Source organism: Piliocolobus tephrosceles, chromosome 14 (genome assembly GCF_002776525.5).
Source record: "Piliocolobus tephrosceles isolate RC106 chromosome 14, ASM277652v3, whole genome shotgun sequence".
NCBI classification, from domain to species: domain Eukaryota; kingdom Metazoa; phylum Chordata; class Mammalia; order Primates; family Cercopithecidae; genus Piliocolobus; species Piliocolobus tephrosceles.
Window position 1 is genome coordinate 4226766 of NC_045447.1, and position 21315 is coordinate 4248080.

The 21315-nt window shown below is 53.3% G+C and overlaps 2 protein-coding genes across 7 annotated transcripts in view; one reads left to right on the forward strand and one right to left on the reverse strand.

The window, feature by feature from the left end:
• The window catches only part of BRD3 (bromodomain containing 3), a 38247-nt gene extending 23716 nt beyond the window's left edge, over positions 1-14531 (forward strand). For 3 of the 4 annotated variants that reach the window (XM_023188961.2, XM_023188962.2, XM_023188959.3), the window contains exons 8-12: positions 2871-3062; positions 4564-4799; positions 8544-8836; positions 10028-10156; positions 11140-14531. In XM_023188961.2, the coding sequence (XP_023044729.1) occupies positions 2871-3062; positions 4564-4799; positions 8544-8836; positions 10028-10156; positions 11140-11255 (966 nt within the window). In that variant the 3' untranslated portion in view covers positions 11256-14531. The remainder of the gene's footprint in view (positions 1-2870; positions 3063-4563; positions 4800-8543; positions 8837-10027; positions 10157-11139) is intronic. The other variant, XM_023188963.2, reaches the window with a different exon arrangement.
• Positions 12382-19799, reverse strand: BRD3OS (BRD3 opposite strand). Of its 3 annotated transcripts, XR_002725655.2 has the most exons (4): positions 19697-19799; positions 19143-19388; positions 17116-19025; positions 12382-16017 (listed from the first exon to the last, which is right to left on the reverse strand). XR_002725655.2 is itself a non-coding variant. In XM_026457482.1 (3 exons), exon 3 carries the CDS (start codon positions 18461-18463, stop codon positions 18209-18211), a length of 255 nt encoding a protein of 84 aa, XP_026313267.1. In that variant the 5' UTR covers positions 18464-19025; positions 19143-19388; positions 19697-19799; the 3' UTR covers positions 17061-18208. The 3 variants fall into 3 exon arrangements, 1 of the variants encoding a protein (XP_026313267.1); XR_002725654.2 differs by lacking the exon at positions 12382-16017 and having other exon boundaries at positions 17061-19025; positions 19605-19742; XM_026457482.1 differs by lacking the exon at positions 12382-16017 and having other exon boundaries at positions 17061-19025.
• Between the last annotated feature and the right edge of the window lie 1516 nt (positions 19800-21315).

Below are 21315 nucleotides of genomic sequence, written 5' to 3' on the forward strand. Positions count from 1 at the left end.
AGGGACTTTGTGAACGTGCACAGACCTCACAGAGATATTTGCGTTTGTGTGTGGACGTGTGTGCGCGTGGACCTGTGTGCGCGCGTGGACCTGTGTGCATGCATGTGCGTGTGTGGACCTGTGTGTGTGCATGCGTGTGTGCGTGCATGTGTGCGCGTGGATCTCTGCGCGCGCGTGGACCTCTGTGCGTGCATACGTGTGCGCGCGTGGACCTGTGTGCGTGCGTGTGTGCGCGCGTGGACCTGTGTGTGTGCGTGCGTGTGTGTGTGTGTGTGGACCTGTGTGCGTGCTCCTGCCTGCATGTGCGTTTTTCTGCCAAAGTCCAGGTCCCACACACGTATTTTGGTGTGGGTGGATGCGCCAGAATCTATTCTTATCTTTTCTAATTGTGACTGCAGGTGGTTTGCTTTTATCAATAACAGCATCACTATTATAAATGTTATTTAATCAAAGGACTTGATTTTTGGAGGAAAGGGGAGAATTATGGGTACATGTTCTCTTCCAGCATGCTTTTCCTTTTCACGGGACCCAGAATGTCGTGTGAGATGTTTGCAATCCTTGCACAGACTGTTTTGAAATCCCCGAGCAGCCCGTGGTATTATTGTGGATGACACAGGACCCATAAAAGGGGCAGAGAGAGAAACTCGTTCCCCCACTGCGAGTCCTGCTGCGTTTCCCACCCTCCCGCGCACAGGGCCTGCCCAAGTTCCTCTCCCAGGCACTGCTGCCATTGCCACCCTCTCTCTGCACTGGGTCCTGCAGGGGATGATGGCAGAGTGGTCCTGGAGGTCCCATTACATCCAGAGGAAGCCATCAGAACCCCGGTTTTATACCGAGACCTTGCTCACTGTGTCTGGAACCCAAAAGACCTTGCAAAGCCCAGTCCTCTGGAGCCTGGTAAATGCTGGGTTGAGTTTAACGAGGGACCTGAGCATAGAGGACGGAAACCCAGGCTTGCAGACCAAGCAGGGACGCCGGCAGCTCTGCCCCCCTACTCCTGCAACAGGTGCTGTTGGATAGACATGGTGTTCACGCCTGTAATCCCAGCACTTTGGGAGGCAGAGGTAGGAGGATCACTTGAGGCCAGGAGTTTGAGACCAGCTGTCTCTACCACAGATTTTCAAAACGAGCCACGTGTGGTGGTGTGTCCCTAGTACCAGCTACTCAGGAGAGTGAGATGGCAGGATCACCTGAGCCCGGGTGTTTGAGACTGCAGTGAGCTGTGATTGCACTGCACTCCAGCCTGGGCAACAGAGTGAGACCCTGAGGCTGATGGATTTCCATGACTGAGCACTATTTAGCAATTGTACCATGTTATCAATTGAGCTGTGGGGTTAGAGCTCAACAGCAAAATGACCTGACCTGAATGACCTTCAAGGTTGTCAACCGAATGGGGGCCTGGGTCGCTGCTCTGTGGGTTGGGTTGCCTCTGGGGACATCTGAGAGGAGAGCCCGGGATATGAGAGCCTGGGGTGGGCTTTTCCAGAGCTGGGTCCAGCCTGAACGGTGAAGGCACATCACGTGTGCATACGGTGTGGATTCAGGTTTCTGAGCTTGGCAAAGAAATCTCCCCTCATTTCTGCATCACTGTACATCCCTGTCTTCACTGAGCCTGGGCTGCCCCAGGGAGGGGGACGTTTGCTGAGAGGGGCTACTGAGGGCCTAGGTCCTGGTCCAAAGGCTTTCCAAAGTCAATTTTGATAGGAAGTTCGGGTGTGATGGCTCACGCCTGTAATCTCAGCACCTTGGGAGGCCAGGGTGGGAGGATCACTTGAGCTCAGGGGTTCAAGACCAGCCTGGGGAACAGAGCTGACCCTGTCCCTACAGAAAATAAAGTAGGCTGGGCGTGGTGGCTCACAGCTGTAATGCCAGCACTTTAGGAGGCCCAGACAGGCAGATCACAAGGTCAGGAGTTCAAGAATAGCCTGGCCAACATGATGAAAATCCGGCTGTACTAAAAATACAAAAAATTAGCTGGGAGTGGTGGCACGCACCTGTGATCCCAGCTACTTGGGAAGCTGAGGCAGGAGAATCACTTGAAACCAGGGTGTGGAGGATGCAGTGAGCTGAGATCATGCCATTGCACTCTAGCCTGGGCAAAAGAGCAAGACTCTGTCTTGAGAGAAAAAAAAAATAGTAAAAAAAAAAAAAAATACACACACATATATATATATATGTATTTATATTTGAGACAGGGTCTCACTCTGTCACCCAGGCTGGAGTGCAATGGCATGATTTCAGCTCATTGAAGCCTCGACCTCCTGGGTTCAAGCAATCCACCCACCACAGCCTCCCGAGCAGCTAGGATCACAGGCGTGTGCCGCCATGACTGGCTAATTTTTATATTTTTTTGTAAATAAAATATTGATAGGACTAGACTTTGGCCTTTTGGACCAACTTTTGGAGTTAACCCTTCATGAGATGTGATGCTGCAGTCAGTTCCGGGGTGAAGAGATGGGAAGAGGTCAACACTCTTTGGACTCCTGTGGCTGTGGAGGACCCTGTCCAAGTTCAAAGGAAGACACTCCCATTTCACAGCAGGGGCAGCCCCGGGGAGCCTCGGGCCAGCAGGCTATGAGGATGCGTGCATCTTCTAGAGAGGGCTCGTGGAGTTGGTGAAGGGAGCTGTGGGCCAGCTCCTATGTCCCCTGCTCCCAGGCCTGTCCCCAGGAATTGCCTGGGGAGGGAGGAAGGATGAGTTGGAAGCAACCACAGCCCCCCAGGCAGGCGGGACCCTGTCTCCTCCTGGCCCTACCTTCGTAACAGCTGTATGTGCTGCCCCAGGAGCACTTCAGGAACCCTGAGGGCCCACTCCAAGGGGCAGCCCCATGGGGGTCCATGTCTTCAGGGCAACCTCTGTTCTCCCGCAGGACGTGTTTGAGATGAGGTTTGCCAAGATGCCGGATGAGCCTGTGGAGGCGCCGGCACTGCCTGCCCCCGCAGCCCCCGTGGTGAGCAAGGGTGCCGAGAGCAGCCGTAGCAGCGAGGAGAGCTCTTCGGATTCAGGCAGCTCGGACTCAGAGGAGGAGCGGGCCACCAGGCTGGCGGAGCTGCAGGAGCAGGTGGGCACTGGCATACCTGGGTGGGGTTCAGGGGCTGAGGTGGGATTGCTGGTACGGCAGCCCAAGGTCCGTCCCTTTGCATGGTTCCCTCCTCTGCCCTGTGTCCCACAGCAGCTGCTGCAGTGCTTCCTCGTAAAGGCACTCAGAGTGCCCTCCCCACGTCTGGGGTGGTGCGAGCCTAACCCACAGCACACATGGGTGGCTGCGCTGACTCATGGCTGGGATGTTTCTGGAGACCTGGCGGGCCTCAGGTGGGAGCTCAGTGGTGATGTGTGGTTATGTGTGCCTTGCTCTGCTCGAGAAAGGCCTGTGAGGCACTTGCAGAGGCTGCAGTAGTGCCTAGGCTCCAAGCAGTCACTTGCAGTGGGTTGGGGTGCGCGCTCCAGGGTCCTGAGGGCCCTGCCGTGCAGCTGCCCAGCCCCAGCCCAGCCCAGCCCCAGCCCAGCTGCCAGGCTGTGCTTCCTCCCCCTTCTCTGCCTCGCTTTCCTCGTTTGCAGTATGGGACAGATGTCGCCCCCTCTGAGCTGTCTCGAGTTCGAATTGAGAAAGATGTGAATTGTTTCCCCAAACCTCTGGCAGCCAGCCAGGTGCATGATTTCTGGGACCCCAGAATGAGAGAAAATAGAGCAGGGCTGTCGAGTCAGGAGGGGAACAGCATGAATCAGGGCTGCAAGGACAGCGATGGCCCTGCAGTCCCCAGAGTTGGGCCGGACATTTGATTTTGAAGTGGCAAGGACACACAGCGGGGAAGACGTCTGTGAGGTGGCAGCTCCTCCACCCACCCGCTGTCTTCCTTGCACAGACCACCCAGAGGCAGGGACAGGCCGTGTCCTCACCTGGGCAGTGCCTCTCCTCTCCCATGGGGGTGGCTGCAGTGGGGAGGGCGAGGCACTTGGCACACTGCCAGCTGCAGGGCGGCCCCGGATGAATGCTGGCTGCTGGCAGTGGTTTGTTTTAACCCCGGAGACCTGCGTGTTATCAAATGGCTTCCCAGAAGTTACTGATGAAAATCTCCTTTGTGTGGGCACGTAAACTTACAGAGTTCTTCCTCATCTAAAAGGTGGTAATAAAAAGGTGAGCTGCCCACCTAATGTAGATGATGGGTTCATGGGTGCAGCAAACCACTGTGGCACATGTGTACCTATGTAACAAACCTGCACGTTCTGCACATGTATCCCAGAACTTAAAGTATAATAAGTTTTTTTAAAAAAGTTAGCTGCCCTTAGCGAGTCTCTGTTGTGCCACCTGTGCAGTGCTGAGCCTGTGGTCAGGCAGCTCTTCCCCACTGCAGGTGAGGAAGCCGAGGCGGAGAGGGCTCATGACTCACTAGGGGTCACAGGGGAGTGAGGGGCAGAGCAGGGCCCGGGTGCTGCTGGTTCACCTCCGCGCCCAGCGGAGGCAGCTCCGACATCGCCCCAAGCCCCTTCCAGTCCAGGGCCCCAGGCAGCCCCAGTGGTGTGGGCTGTGCCCGACGCCTGCTCAGCTGCCTGCTTTTTTCCAGCTGAAGGCCGTGCACGAGCAGCTGGCCGCCCTGTCTCAGGCCCCAGTAAACAAACCAAAGAAGAAGAAGGAGAAGAAGGAGAAGGAGAAGAAGAAAAAGGATAAGGAGAAGGAGAAGGAGAAGCACAAGGTGAAGGCCGAGGAAGAGAAGAAGGCCAAGGTGGCTCCGCCTGCCAAGCAGGCCCAGCAGAAGAAGGCTCCTGCCAAGAAGGCCAACAGCACGACCGTGGCCGGCAGGTGGGCTCCAGACCTGCTCAGGCTCCAAGAGCCCAGCGCTCAGTGTGCTGTGGGGGTTCACGTAGCAGCAGTGCTGGGATTGGGGGCTTTGTGCCATGGCCACCTGGAAACCAGGGTGATGGGGGCGGGGAGACTGAGGACCTGATGAGACCTGTGCTGGGAAGTCCGGGGGCTCAGGTGGTGCTGCTCAGCTGTCTGCAGGGCAGGCCTGGATTCTGGGCATTGAAGTGCTGCCACGGCCTGGTCTCCACATCTTGAAACTTTTGGGATGTTTTCCTGGTCTGGGCCAAGGATCTTGACTTGGGGGAGTTGGGCGCCCCATTTTGGGCTTGCCCATATTCAGGGGGGCAGGGGTGGTGCAATCGTGCACAGCTGCATTCAGCTTCCTTCAGGAGCCCCTGCTGTGGCTGGACACTACCCTGAAGAGTGTCTGCTGGGGACACGCAGGAGCCACAAAGCAATATGAGCTAGTAGGGAAGGAGCTCAGGCCCAGGATTCCTCTCCCAGCCAGGTAGAAGGGAGGCTTCCCAGGGGGGAGGCAACAGCTGTGTGGGAGCAAGCTTGGCAGCCGAGGGCTGGGGAGGGAGTTCCAACAACAGGGAACAGTGGGTACAAAGCCGCAGAGGCCAGCAGGACGTGTTCCTTTTGGGAATGAGGGCAAATTTGGCACCACTGAAAAAGAACGAGTTGGGAAAAGAGGTGAGTTGAGGCTGCTGAGATCGGCCGGCTTCGTTTGAGGTGTTCACGCTTCCTTTCCAAGCAGATAAAGGGGAGTTAGGATGTAAGCTCAGCATGGTCGGATCCTTGCCGCTATGGAGAAGAGCTTAGTGGGAATCTGGGATGGAAGACAGGATACCCCTTTGGAGGTTATCGTGGTTGTGCAGGCGAGATAAATTGGTGTGGCTCTGGAGATAGAGTAATTTGGGAGGCGGCATGGCCAGGCCCTGGTGCTTGGAGAGGGGAGGAGAGGAGCCTGGGGGTCCTGGGTTTGCGCTTGGACGGCTGGGTCAGCCGTTAATGGAGACAGTGAGTGGAATGGTTGGGGAGGGTCTTTCCTTCCCTTCTTTTCTCCCTCCCTCCCTCTTTCTTTTTTGGCGAGGGATGCAAAAATCCATTTTTCTTATACTGGTTGAGTATCCTTTATCTAAAATAAGGGTGTTTCTAGAATAAAAAGTGCTTCAGATTTTGGATTTTTTCAGATTTTGGAATTTTTGCATTATACTCCCCATTGAGCATCTCAAATCTGAAGCATCTCAAATCTGAAAATCTGAAATGCTCCGCTGAGCATTTCCTTTGAGCGTCACGTTAAGACTCAGACAGTTTCAGATTTTGGAGCATTTTGGATTTTTGGTTTTGGGATACCCAGCCTATACTCTGTTTGTCTAGTTTTAGTATCATTATAATGCGGGCCTCAAAAATGAGTTGGGGCCAGGTGTGGTGGCTTCCACCTGTAATCCCAGCACTTTGGGAGGCCAAGGCAGGAGGATCACTTGAGCTCAGGAGTTTGAGACCACCATGAGCAACACAGTAGGACTCTTGTCTCTTATAAAAAAAAAAAAAAAGTCTTGGGATATAATATTCAAGTGATTAGAGGCAATTAAAAAATGATTTAAGGCTGGGTGCAGTGGCTCACACCTGTAATCCCAGAAATTTGGGAGGCTGAGGCGGGTAGATCAGCTGAGGTCAGGAGTTTGAGACTAGCCTGGCCAACATGGGTAAAACCCTGTCTCTACTAAAAATAGAAAAAATTAGCCAGATGCAGTGGTGGGCGCCTGTAATCCCAGCTACTCTGGAGGCTGAGATAGCAGAATCGCTTGAATCCGGGAGGCAGAGGTAGCAGTGAGCTAAGATCACGCCACTGCACTCTAACCTGGGCGACAGAGTGAGACTTGGCCTCAGAAAAAAAAAAAAAAAGATTTGAAAAGTGTTGCCCCTCTTCCGTTTTCTGGAGTAAATTTATAGAATTGATATTAATACTTAAATGTTTGGTAGGATTCACTAGCAAAAGCATCTTAGCCTGGAGTTTTGATTGTTGGAAAGTTTTTAATCATGAATTCAATTATTTTAATAGGTATAGACTTATTAGATTATCAATTTCTTCTTGAGTGAGTTTTAGAGGTTTATGCCTTTGAAGGCATTAATCCATTCCACTCAGATAGTCAAACTTATGGACATAGGTTTATTTGTTAGTATTTCTCTATTATCCTTTTATTGACTGTAGGGCCTGTAGTGGTGTGTCTTTTTCATTCCTGATATTGGTAATTTGTGTCTTTTTTCTTGGTGAATCTGGATAGAGACTTACCAATTTTATTGATCTTTCAAAGAAACATAATTAGATTTCATTGATTTTTTTAAAAAAATGTTTTTACTTTTATTTCTCATCTTCACTGTTTCCTTTTGCTTAGTTTAGACTTGGCTTCCTTTTACAAGGTAGAAGATTAGATTACTGACTTGAAATCTCGTTTTGATTTTTTATTTAAAAAATTTTTTTGAGAAGGAGTTTCGCTCTGTTGCCCAGGCTGGAGTGCAGTGGCACGATCTTGGCTCACTGCAACCTCCGCCTGCCGGGTTCAAGTGATTCTCCTGCCTCAGCATCCCAAGTAGCTGGGATTACAGGTGCCCGCCACCATGGCTGGCTCATTTTTGCATTCTTAGTAAAGACAGGGTTTTGCCATGTTGGCCAGGCTGGTCTCAAACTCCTGACCTCAGGTGATCCACCTGCCTCGGCCTCCCAAAGTGCTGGGATTACAGGCGTGAGCCACCATGCCCGTCCCTGCATTGTCCTTTTTTCCTGAAAATATTCCTTTTTCTGAAGTTTACTTTGTCTGAAATTAATATAGCCACCCTAGCTTTCTTTTGACTAATGTTTGCATGGTATATATTTTTTCTCACTTTTTTCCTTTTAACCTACCTAGAACATTATATTTAAAGTGGCATTTGTGTAGACACTAGGTAAGTTGGGTCTTGTTTTTTAATCCAACCTGAGTATGTCTTCCTTTTAGTTGGTGTGTTTAGACCATTTATATTTCTTTCTTTTTTTTCTTTTTCTTTTTTTTTTTTTGAGACGGAGTCTTGCTCTGTCGCCCAGGCTGGAGTGCAGTGGCAAGATCTTGGCTCACTGCAGCCTCCGCCTCCCTGGTTCAAGCAATTCTCCTGCCTCAGCCTCACATGTAGCTGGGATTACAGGTATGTGCCACCATGCCCGGCTAATTTTTTGTATTTTTAGTAGAGACCGGGTTTCACCCTGTTAGCCAGGTTGGTCTCGATCTACTGACCTCGTGATTCGCCCGCCTCAGCCTCCCAAAGGGTTGGGATTACAGGCGTGAGCCACCATGCCGGGCCTTAGACAGTTTATATTTCACATCATTATTGATATAATTGGATTTTAGTCTATCATTTTATTATTTTCTTTTTCCTCTGTGTTTTTTGTTCCTTTGTTCCCCCTTTTTTGCCTTCTTTTGGATTACCTGAATACAGAGATCATTTCTTGACCTGTGGAGTTTGAGACGCCTATGGGGTGTGGAGAGGAACTAACCTCTGTAATTGTTTTCTGGCCAAGGTCTTGAAACCCCACAGCTGGGAGCAACTTTTCTAACCTTGGATTTTCTGCCTTGGGGCACCACTTTGGGAAGAAAGCTTGGTCCCAGAGAACAGCCGGCTGTTGGGAGGAAGGGGTGTGTGCAGTGGGCTCCCAGGGCAGGTAGACAGAGACTCAACGCCACGTTGCTCTGTCTTCTGCCCCAGACAGCTGAAGAAAGGCAGCAAGCAGGCATCTGCCTCCTACGACTCGGAGGAAGAGGAGGAAGGCCTGCCCATGAGCTACGATGAAAAGCGCCAGCTTAGCCTGGACATCAACCGGCTGCCCGGGGAGAAGCTGGGCCGGGTGGTACACATCATCCAGTCTCGGGAGCCCTCGCTCAGGGACTCCAACCCCGACGAGATAGAAATTGACTTTGAGACTCTGAAACCCACTACTTTGCGGGAACTGGAGAGATACGTCAAGTCTTGTTTACAGAAAAAGCAAAGGAAACCGTTCTGTAAGTTGCCTGGGTGGAGCATGGTGCTCGAAGCTCCTCTCCCCTCCTTGGCCTGCCCCTCCTGTCACTCCTCACAGACCCTGTGCAGCGAGTGTGGGCACAGGGCTGCCACACTGTCTTGGCTCATTGGTCCCACCACAGATGCCCTGAGGATATCTGTGCTCAGCCAGGGCCAGTGGGCTTGGGGCTGAACCCAGGCCTGAGCCCCACCCAGCCAGAGCCCTCTTGCCCTATTCTTGGGGACGTGGGCAGCACTGCGTGCCTTGGCCTTAACCTTGTCCAGGGAAGGCGCGAACCTGGGGCTGGACTTCAGCCCCAAACCCCATTCATTCAGGGCCCAGTTAGGGTCCTCACTGCATGCCTTCCTGAGGTTCCCTCCATTTGGGGCCTTGGCTGCAGGTGACCTCTCATGGTCCCTTGCAGGACAGACCGGCTTCTCTTATAACAGGGACACCCTCCCTTTGACTGGAGTCACAAGTCCAGAGGCCTCACAGGACGGACCCTGGGGCACCGGCCCAGGTTTCCCTGAAGTCAGTGGCAGGAACGAGTCACTGCTGGGGTCTGCAGGTCTGGCAGAGTAGGAGGGAGGGCAGACCCGAGGCGGCCCTTGTGGCAACCCCCACAGGCTGTCAATTGAGTGCAGGGCTCACTTGAACTTGCTTGTGGCCTCTCAGGTGTGCATGGGGCGTGCATGAGACTCTCAGAGCGAGTCTCCTTTCCCTGGATGGAATATCTGTGTGGTCACGGTGCGTCTGACCCACGGCAGGTCACCAGGTCAACTTGCAGGGAGTGACTCAGGAGTGTCAGGCAGTGGGGAGCAGCGGCCCTGGTGAGGCAGGTCCATGAATCAGAGGCTCTGGCCCTGCACATGAGGGACACTGGCCAAACCACATCCTGCCCGTGCACCTGCTGGCACCGTAGGAATGGCCTCTGTCACCTTAGGATCCAGGCTTTGCACACCCTGAGGGCTCAGCAGATGCGGGTGGTGGTGGGTCTGTCTCAACCCAGTCATTTCTGCCACTCGAAGCGCTGGTGACAGCTCTGCGTCTGTCAGCTCCCAGACCCATGAAAGCTGGGCAGCTGGTGTGGATGCCAGTGTGCAGGGCTGGGGCCTTGGTCACTTGGATGCAGCCCTGGCTCCTGCCCCATCGGTCCCCTCTGCAGTCTGAGTGCCCATTTGTTCCCTGACAGCAGCAAGCGGGAAGAAACAGGCAGCCAAGTCGAAAGAGGAGCTAGCTCAGGAAAAGAAGAAGGAGCTGGAAAAGCGTCTGCAGGACGTCAGCGGGCAGCTGAGCAGCAGCAAGAAACCCGCCCGGAAAGGTACCGCCTGCAGCCATCATGCCACCTCTCTTTGGTGGGGGTTGGGGGGTGTCAGCAGTAGGGATTTGAGCATCAAGCAGGCCCACGTCTGAGTGTGGCTTACCTGATGAACTCCATGTTCTTAGATGAGCTCTTGAGCTCCTGAAACCGCGATTTCCTTGTCTGTCACTGGGGGGTCACACCCCAACCCTGTAGGGAGGTGTGCAATGTAGGGGGTGTGTGAATACACCCCATTCCAGGGCACCATAGACAGAGGACCCCCCAGGCGAGGGCTCTTGTGGGGCTCGACCGGGCAGCCCAGCCCCTAGGCAGTGAGCTTTCTGACTGTTCCCTGGCAGTGGCAGCAGTTCACAGCAGGCTGAGGTAGCAGAGGTGGGAGGCCCAGCCCCATGCCCTGCGCATTGCCAGGTCTTGTGTTCAGGGGAGCCAGCATTTGAGCCCTTGCCTCCGTTTTTGGACCCTGTTAGAGCACGCATCTCTTTCCCTGGCTTCCGGGACACACATACGGGGGACAGTATGGTCCTTTCTGGACTGGAGCATGTTCTAGCTGGGGGCCATGGCCTTGCGACATGGTTTGCCCAGTGTCGAGACAGGGCCCGTGACCCTGCCCACTGAAGGGGTCTGTCTTCTGTAGTCACTCTTGGGACGCCCCAGGTAGAGTAAGCGCTCCAGAAACGCCAGCAGGTGGTGTTCCTGTCGTTGCTGCTGGTGGCTGTGTGACTGGCGGATGTTTTTGATGGGCAGCCTTTCTCGCATCCATCCTTTCCTGTTAGTAGTCTGCATTCATTCTTTCTGTCTCAAGTATATTCAGATAGTCTTGTTGACCTGCTTAATTTCAATAAATATTGATTAAACGACTGGGCCAGGAAATGGGTGGATCGTGGCATGAGGTGTGGTGGTGTCACACTGGCATGGATGACATGCCGCCAAGCAGATCAAGGAGCGGGTGTGCAGAGCGCATCTTCCTGTCCATGTCTCCACAGAGAAACCCGGCTCAGCACCCTCAGGGGGCCCGTCCAGGCTCAGCAGCAGCAGCTCCTCCGAGTCTGGGAGCAGCAGCTCCAGCGGGTCCAGCTCCGACAGCAGCGACTCAGAGTGAACTGGCTTCGGACAGAACAGGACAGATGGATGTCGCACACGCCGAGACTCTGCCGTACCCCTCTGTGGTTCATATACTACTTTTGTTCCATGGTGTGCAGGTCTGCTTCTTAATTCAGTGTTATGATATCTTCCAGTTTTTGCTTTCATAGGTCAGAGATCTATCTTGTGTGTGCGTTAGACTTGATGAGAAGGTGTGAACTCTGCAGAAAGTCTCTTCTTCATCACTGAATTCAGTCACTTGGAGATGACAACTTCACATGCTAACCCGATGACCCCAGAAAACTGTGTGAGATTCGTACCGAAGAACCTTGTGGAATCCCTTTGCTTAGGCCCAGCCTGGTCGACAGCTCGAGAAAGCATTTTTTCCAAGGAAATGTCTCGGCCATGGGTACTGTATTTGAAAGCTGTTAGCTTTGTCAACACGCATCGTCCTTGTCATGTGGGCCCTGAGCTCTGATCCTCGTGTCTGACGCGGCCGCCTCTTTTTGGAGGGGCTGAGGACAGATGTGCCTGCTTGTGGGGACCAGGCTGGGCCTAAGCGAAGGGTTGTCGCAGCCCCAGCCCGGAGCGTGGAGCCCTTGTGGGGGTCGGGTGGGATGTGCGTTCTCCGATCGTGGTGATGTCAGGAGCTCCTCGGAGGGAACAGAGTGGCTGTGTGTGCAGCCTGCAGGTTTCCATACACTGAAGCTTTTACCTCAACTTAAAAAAAAAAAAAAAGAAGAAAAGATTTAAAAAAAAAAAAAGGAGACTTTTTTTGTAAGGTTCAGCAATTTTCTACGGAAGTCCAGCCCGCTGTGAGTCCCCGCCTGGCTAGCGCCGCCCCTGCTGCTGCTGCTGCTGCGCCCTTGGGAACCACTTCCCGAGCTTTTGTGTATATAAATAGTTATTTATTAACATCATTGGTCATTTTTTTTAAAAAAATAAGAAAAAAACCGCAGAAGAAATGCATTCACACAATCGCAGAGATGCAGGCCTTGTCAGTGGTGTGCCGGGCCCGGGTCCTGTCTGGCGGCGGCCTGTCGTCTCCAGGTGCTAACTCCTGCCACCGCGCGGTGCTCACCCACATCTGTGTTCGCGCGCTCGCCCCTGGGTTCGTTGGGTTTTTTGGTTTTTTTTCTTTGTGGTTTTTTTTTTTTTTTTTTTTTTGTATGAAACTTGGAGGCTTACAGGTATAGACAGCTTTCAGCTACAGCACATTCTAATTTTTTATTTTGTTTAGTTCTTTTGTATTCACTTCTGGTCTCTTTAAGACTGTTTTAAAAGAAATCAATTTAGGGAACCCCAGTTATATAATATAAACTTTGTAATCTGAGAGAAAAAAATGTATAGTAAATCTAAGTCTTGATTTTTAACTTTCTATTGTAAAAAATAATAATATACAGAGTTTAATAGAAGGTTATGTTTTGGTTTTGTTTTCCCAGAGGCTGCCATAAGGCCTTTGAGTGCGGGGATGCCCCCCACTGGCCCACCAATGAGCATGGCGGCTTCGGCCAGGAATGCCAGGGTTAGCCTTCCAGGCTTGTGGGTGGGCATGCCTGCCCCATGCCAGCCTCCAGGGGCCTGGCCAGGCCCTCCCCAGCCTGTCTGCCCTCCTCAGGGGTGGAGGAGTCTCTGGGCCCCAGGAGGATTCCCTCCCGGAGACTCGCACGGTGCTCCCTGCTCACGCGTTGTCACAGTTAGCCCGGAAATGACTGAAACCAGGCATTCTCCCGGACCTCGGCGTGGGGGAGCCTCCAGACAGACGCTGGGTATGGAGCCGTGGTGTCGTCTGTCCTGTATGGTGGCCAGTGCTTTCTGCCAGCACTTCTGGATGGATATAGGGACTATCATTAGTATCCTAATACATGGTGATTTAAAAAAAAAAAACAACGTAAAATTGATTCAGAGTCCACTGGCCCTTACAGATGGAGGTATACCCTTACTGGAGAGGGGACTCTGATGAGGAAATGCTGGTCAGTTACTACATTTTAAATTGCTGGTAAGTCTGACACTTGGTGAGTTTTCAGCCAGTTTGTTAAAAACTTTTAATTAAGTTTTGTTTATAATAAAAATATAAATGGATTTGAAAGTTTCCATTTTTTAAAGTTACCCTTGTTTCTCAAAGGTATTTTCTAAACAGATCTTTAATGGACTATTTAAACCGAATTTAAGGAATTCACACACGACAGTTGACAGGTCTTCACGCAGGCTGGTTGGTAACGTGCTGCCAGCACAGGGCTGGGTGATGCGCACACCCTAAGCTGGGGGTGCCTGGGGATGGGGGGGCGCTCCTTGAAATGTCCCTCCAGCCACAGGGCAGTGAGGCACGTGCCGCCTGTGTGAGCCGTCAGGGGAGCAGCCGGCTGTGGGGGCGGCGCAGCAGGAGCGTCGTGGGGCCATTCCTTCTCGGCTGGTTCTCTGTGATGGTGGCGTCGGCTCGCCTCTGCTCCTTTCATCTAGAAAGAAGCCACTGACCCTGACGGCCCATCGAGGGTACACTGAGCAGCCGCATTGGTGCTGTCACTTTTTTAAGGCTTTCTGTCCAGACTTCAACACTGGTTTCTTTTCAGAGTTTCGAAGGATTGATGACTTCCTCAGCGCCCTCGCCGGCAGGCTGAGGGTGACAGTCACGTCCATGTCTTCTGTATTAGAAGGCTGCGGTGATTCAATTAGATTGTCCCACTGCTAAGACCTGTAGGGCAGCTTCTAACGTGCTTTTTTCAAGGGGAGAGGAGCAGTGACAAGTCGTGTGTCGGAATTGGATTTGAGAACGCTCTGAGTGACCCCTGGAGGCCGAGGGGGCAGGCTTCGGGCGTGAACTGAACTCCAGACCCCTCTTTGTGTTGGGCGGTGTCATCTTGCTTACAAACTGTAAGACACATTTTCTTTTGTGTTTGTTTTTGTTGTTGTTCTTTTGCAGCACTCACGCCTCTGACAGTCTTTTGGGAAAGAGTAACACCCACATACAGAATTTGTCACATCCAGAGTAGCGCTGTTTCTTAATACTGGCATAACGCTTCCAGGAAGGTTTTCTTTTTTATATTTAAAGTGTTACTTTTCTGTATGATGTGCATGCAAGTTTACCGTAACTTTTCTTAAACTTTTTAGTGCCGTTTCTAGTATATTCCTGTAAATGTCAGTTACTGAAAATGAGTCCAATGTAAGTAGTTTAGCTTGTTTATTGCAATGCTGGCCTCAACACAACAGAATAAAAATGGTAGAAAGTACTCTTTGATGTTTCTGGTAATCATGGACCCTTCTCCTGGGGCATTTGTTTTGTTTTCATAATAAAAAGAAAAAAAAAAAAAAGACTGTTATTTTGCATTTTCCTGTGCTTTCTGTGGGGGCTCCCAGCCTCTCTCCTGGAGCCTGGAAATGTCTGGAAGCACCTGGTCTGGAACAGCCTTCACTGGTCCACAGTGAGGGTGCTGAGCTCCCCACACTTGACATCCTGTAACTCTTGGCAAAAACACCCAAAGCATCCAAAAGGGGCCCCAGAAAACCATTTAAAGGCAGAATGCAGTGGCTTGTGCCTGTGATCTCAGCACTTTGGGAAGCCGAGGCAGGAGGATGGCCTGAGGCTAGGAGTTTGAGGCTGCAGTAAGCCATGATTGCGTCACTGCACTCCAGCCTGGACGACATCTCCCCAAAAAATAATAATAACCAAACCATTAGGTAGCCCTTGTCCTGTGCCCTGGCAGGATGAAGAGAGCATCATTTCCGGCCTCACTAGGAAGCTACGATCCCCTTTACTGACAGTTCATTGGTTCCCTGGAACAAGCTGCCCTCTTCGAGACGGCCAGGTTCTGTGCTCTTCTAGTCGACCTGGCCACTTGTTCCCTCCCTCTGCACCTCAGTCTATACTGAAGTGGCTTCCTGTGATGCGCTCAGTCCTAAGGGACATGCAAATAAAATCCCAAAAGCAGATTTTCATAGGTTTAACTGCCAGACTGCAGAGGCTGGCGTGCAGCACAGCTCACTGAAGAATGACAGCTCTGGAACTAGGCCTGGAGGAGACGTTCCAGGGGAGAAGATTCTGGCTGGGCCCACGTCTAGGCCTGAGGACCTGTCCAACTCGACCCCAGATGGAGTCGGGGCACGGTGTCACTCTTGGCCAGATTGTGACCCTTATCCAGACCAGCCACCTTGAGGACGGACGTGGGGCCTTGTTCGCCCCAGGCAGATGGTATCTTTCTGCAGCCTAAGCAGCTTAGTGCCAGCTGGCTTGTGCATGGCCCACACGCCCTGACCCCTGCAGAGACTGGCCCTTGAACACACATCCTCCCAGCGCTGCACATGACCTCAGACCCCATTCTGCGTGTCAGCGCTGCCTCCCATGCTTGGGGTCAACCCCAGCACAACCCATCCTCGGGGGAGTCCGTGGTGCGGTGAGAAGGTGGCACACAGGCATCCCGGATTTGCCTCTGGAGTTTGCTTTCTTCCCAGGCAGGACTTAAACTGAAGAACTGAGAAGATGCAGACAAACCCTACCTAGTGGATGTGTAGTGCTTCCTTGGCAGGCCCGCCTTGCTGTGGGTGTGTCGGCTGGCGGGGCAGGTCCTCCAGCCCCATGCTCGCTCGCTCTGCAGCTCCATGCAGCCATCCTGGAAGTCCGACTTCAAACCTCCCAGCCGCAGGCTGCACACAAGCCAGGAATCCCTCAGAAAGGACTCGGGCAGTGCAGGAGGCTGCTGCCGACCAGGCCTCTGGCAGGACATTTGGGGAATGCACTTTGACCCAGCAGTTCCACTTCTAGGATGTTTGTGAATGAACTTGCACAGCTGCAAAGAGAAGTACGAACAGAGTACAGGCACATTCAGAACATGCTGTTTGCACAGATGACAACCTCAACGCTGTCACTGCCCATCTGTGGGCTCACGGGAGAGCTGCGAGTCAGAGGTTAAAAGCATGAAGTGGGCCGGGTGCGGTGGCTCACACTTGTAATCCTAGTACTTTGGGAGGCCGGGGCAGGCATATCACCTGAGATAGGGAGGTCGAAACCAGCCTGGCTAACATGGTGAAACCCCGTCTCTACTAAAAATACGAAAATTAGCTGGGCGTGGTGGCGGGCACCTGTAATTCCAGCTACTCAGGAGGCTGAGGCAGGAGAATCGCCTGAACCCAGGAGGCAGAGGTTGCAGTGAGCTGAGACTGCGGCCTTGCAGTCCGGCCTGGGTGACAGAGTGACTGTCTCAAAAAAACAAACAAAAAAAGCATGAAGTGAATGCCCAGTCTGTACAGTTGAGCAAGAAAGAAAATGGCAGACATAAGAGACATGGTACAGGAGAACGCCGTCAGAATCACGTGACCGTGCGCGCACACTGAGGAGCTGTGGGACAGGCCCCCAGCTGCTGGCCAGCTTCTCCCCAGGGAGAGCACTTTCGCTTTGCTTTACGCCTTTCTGTATTGCAGGTTTTAGCAATCAATTAGATATTACTGCTATAGAAAATGGGAAGCCAGGCCGGGCGCGGTGGCTCAAGCCTGTAATCCCAGCACTTTGGGAGGCCGAGACGGGCGGATCACGAGGTCAGGAGATCGAGAGCATCCTGGCTAACACGGTGAAACCCCGTCTCTACTAAAAATACAAAAAAAACTAGCTGGGCGAGGTGGCGGGCGCCTGTAGTCTCAGCTACTCGGGAGGCTGAGGCAGGAGAATGGCGTAAACCCGGGAGGCGGAGCTTGCAGTGAGCTGAGATCCGGCCACTGCACTCCAGTCCGGAGACAGAGCAAGACTCCGCCTCAAAAAAAAAAAAAAAAGAAAGAAAATGGGAAGCCAAGTAGCATATTACGAACAAGGATGAAAATAACGTGAGGAAGGGGAGGAAGTGTATTAAAGGATGTTTATTTAGAAAAGAAAAATTAGCTTTGACAAGAGACACCTGCACATTTGTGTAGCCAAGGAGATGTCAGAGCAGAGGGTGAATCCTTCATGGAGACTGAACACACAGGTGGCCGGCTGTGGCAGCGACAGTGAACACATGTCAGTGTCGGCCTGGGGGCAGAGAGGCTGGATGCTTTAAGTCTGATGGAGAGCCTGCCTTGCTCAGCCCTGTTACTACGTGGAAATCACTGTACACCACACATGTGCAACTTACAACTCTCAGGTTTCCTGAATGTGTTTTGGAGGCACTGGCCGGTGGGCCGCAAATACTTGGAAGCTACCATGATGCTTCACACATGATGATCATTTTGGTAATTCAAAATATAAATGCGGGCTTGGTGCGGTGCCCCACGCCTGTAATCCCAGCATCATGGGAGGCTTGAGCCCAGGAGTGTAAGACCAGCCTAGGCAACATAGGGAAACCCCGTCTCTATACACAGTAGTTCGCCTGGAGCCACAGCTACCCGGGAGGCTGAATTTGGGAGGATCACCTGAGCCCATGAGATCGAACCTACAGTGAGCTGTGATCGTGCCACTGCAGTCCAGCCTGGGCAACTGAGTGAGACCCTGTCTCAAAAAAGCAAAAAGCAACAAACATCTGGAGACCTCGAGCTTGTTTTTGTCTCGGACCAAGATGGCCTCATTTCCATACTGTAAGTGCGACAAAGCTCCCGGTGAGATGCTGCTGCTCTTCCGCCATTTATGCTAAAAACAAAAAGCTAAAACCTATACAAACTTGAAAAGGTGGTTTATAACGGGGATGGGAGGGTTACTCTTGGCTTGGTTAAACCAAGCATCTAGCAGTGCCCAGGCCTATGCTGTCCCTAGCAGCACCTGGAGAATCTGAATGCCACAACAGCTGACTACAGAGGGGACTCTACAGGGGAAGTGTCCTGTGCACCAGTCAGACCGTGGCTGTGCTGAGGGACTCGGGGGCAGATTCTGTGCTGCTTGGGTTCTTACGCCACAGTTTGATCTTCACATTCATTATTCAAAATCTTCCAGCAAGGATTGGAAATCAAGACAACTGAATGAAACTCGGGTCTGTTTTCCTTGAAGTGTGGTCCTGGGCTCAGGTGCTCACATCGGAATTACATGATTGTGCAAAACTTGGACTGCCCTGTGTCCCTGGAGACCTCGAGCTTGTTTTTGTCTCGGACCAAGATGGCCTCATTTCCATACTGTGAGTACCACATGCTTCGGCTCCTGCTCAGGTATGTCCCGGGTGGCACCGACTCCAACTTCTGCTGTTGCTGCTGCCAGATGAGCAAGGAGGTGTCTCTGTATCGGAGGCGGGCGTAGCCTTCAGACAAGGCCTTCTCTGCCAAGGGGACGCGGCCACTCATCCCCTCCCCTGTCCCGCTGGACTCCTGGGAATCCTGCTGTTCTGAGATGGCCCACGAGTGGACAGCTGCCACAAGCTTTGCACTAAATTAACGGACAGCTTTCCCAGCTTTGGGGTTTAAGGAGCCCTCGTTTAATTGAATGGTAGAAATTAGGAATTTAGCCCATTTGCAGGCAGCGTCCTCAGGAGGGTTGTGTGGCGAGGAAATGAGGCGGCCTCGCCATTCTGAAGACACCTGAGACCCATTCAGGGGACCGCACACAGGTCACAGCAGCGCCCAGCCACAGCTCTTCCGGGTGCAGCTGTGTGGAATTGATAAAGACGTGGCGTCACACCCTGGGGGGTGATTCTGCCACCATGGCCTGGACCACTGAGCTTGAAGAGATGGATCCAGCGCCCTGAGGAAGGGACATGGTGGCCCCAGACACAAGCTGCAAGGAGCTCCGGTGGCACACCCTGCACGCATCTGTCCGAGACGGCTTTCAGGGCAGCGGCAGTTCTGACCCACCCTGGGGATCCGGCCCCAGCGTCTGTTCAGGTCTCGTCTCTCCCCAAAGATGCTGCTGCAAAGGAACGAACGTGCAGTCAGGCGAGGGGAAGTCAAGCGCCCCGGCAGCGGCGGCAGTCTACAGCGCAGCATCAACTCTCTGGGGGTCAGCGGCCTAGATCGAGCTACTTACCTCCCGTGGGGCAGCCTGGGAGCTGGGTGGGGAGTGAGACGGGCGCCCAGTGCCAGCTTTTTCAGTCACTGGGCGGTGCTGGGAAGGCTGCCTGTTGGGGCTTCAGGGTCTCCATCTGTGAAACAGGAGCCAGCGGCGCTTGAAAGGGCGCGGGTTCCCGGCGAGGCCGCCAGGGGTCAGCCCCGGGACCGGAAGGGGCCCCCAGGGCCGCCTTTCTGCTCCGAGCATCCAGCTCCCGAGAGGCCCCTGGACCCAAAGAAAAACGATGTCAGGAGAAAACGAACAGGGAAGCATCGCAACCCACTCCCGAACGCCCTCCCAGCTGCGCAGCGTCAGGGACCTCCCCTCCTGGGATACCCGCGCTAGGTCAGCCTCAGCGTCCCGAGCCCCCATCGCGCGTCCCCGCCGCCTGCGCGCACCCTGGGGCCCCAGTCGAATGGCCCGCTGCCCCCATCCCCGTACCCTGGACCCCACGCGCTCTGGGTCGCCCCATCCTCCAGTCCCCTATCGTCCGCCCGCATCCCCGGGTCCCCCACGTCGCCCGCCCCAGTCACCGCGCGTCGTGAGCCTCGGAGACGCGGGCAGCGGGGCGAGGCGCTGCAGGGCTCCCGGGGCGGGGCCTAGGGCCGCGGGGCCGTGTCTCCATGGCAGCGCCGCAGGCCTGGCGAGCCGAGCGCAGAGGCTGGGCAGGCGGGTGCGACGAGCCCGAGCCATCGATCGCTCCGGGAGGCCTGGCCGGGCCCGCCCCGAGTAGGAACTGGAAGAGGAGGAGGTGGGGCTGGAGGAGGGGCTGGAGGAGGAAGGGATGGAGGAGGAGGGGCTGGAGGAGGGGCTGGAGGAGGAGGGACTGGAGGTGGGGGGACTGGAGGAGGGGTTGGAGGAGGAGGGGCTGGAGGAGGGGGGTTTGCGCGAGGAGGAGGAGGGGCTGGAAGGGGAGGGGCTGGATGGTGAGGGTCTGCGCGAGGAGAAGGAGGGGTTGGAGGAGGAGGGGCTGGAGGAGGAGGGTTTGCGCGAGGAGGAGGAGGGGCTGGAAGAGGAGGGGCTGGATGGTGAGGGTCTGCGCGAGGAGAAGGAGGGGCTGGAGGAGGAGGAGGGGCTTGGAGCGGAGAAGGGAGGAGGGTTTGGAAGAGGAGAAGGGGCTGAGGAGGCACTGGAAGAGAAAGAGGAGCAGGAGCTGGAGGAAGACTTGGAAGAGGAGCTGGAGGAGGAGGAAGAGAAGGAGTGGGGACGCCCACAACCCTGTTAGTAAGACACTGCTGTACTGTATGGCCTTAGCATATTGGTGGTTTTCCAATTCTGCTTGTGTCTTTACTTTTGCCACTGCTTTTACTGTTTCTATTAGCATTCTTACTCCCAATAATGGATACGATTATTTTTAATTAATTAAATGGGCATACTATCTCAAAAATAGATCTTGAATTTCTCCATCTCACCAACCAAGCCAGGCCTCTATAGTGCTCATTTGGGCTCCTCAACAGCCCCATGAACGTGAGATTTCCTTTTTCACGCCACCTCCAATCATACTCCAATAACACTCTCTTAGTATCTACCCCTTTCCCCTAATTTTATGGTTTTCTCCAATGCCAATTAAGAAAACTAGCATAATGGAGCCTGGTGTGGTGGCTTACCTCTGAGTCCCACCTACTTGGGAGGCTGAGGCAGGAGGATCCCTTGAGCCAGGAGTTCGAGGCTGCCGTGAACCATAATCATGCCACTGCACCCCAACTGAGACGAAAGACCAAGACCCCAACACTAAAAAAAAGAAAAGAAAGAAAATGAGCATAACAGACATCCAAGGAGGATGCTTAGTGTGAGCACTGAGCCCACAGTTGTGGAACGCACATTCTTTTTTTTTTTTTAAGAGGGAATCTTGCTCTGTCACCCAGGCTGGAGTGCAGTAGCGCGATCTCAGCTCACTGCAACCTCCGCCCCCCAGGTTCAAGCGATTCTCCTGCCTCAGACTACAGGTGCCTGCCACCAGGCCCAGCTAACTTTTGTATTTTTGGTAGAGACAGGGTTTCACCATATTGGCCAGGCGGGTCTCGAACTCCTGACCTTGTGATCCGTCTGCCTCGCACTTTCTTTACAAGTACCTAGACAGGTCGTTTAGCAAAACTGATCGCGTGCTGGACCATAAATAAGTTTCAACAAATTTGAAAGTGTTTAAATCTTA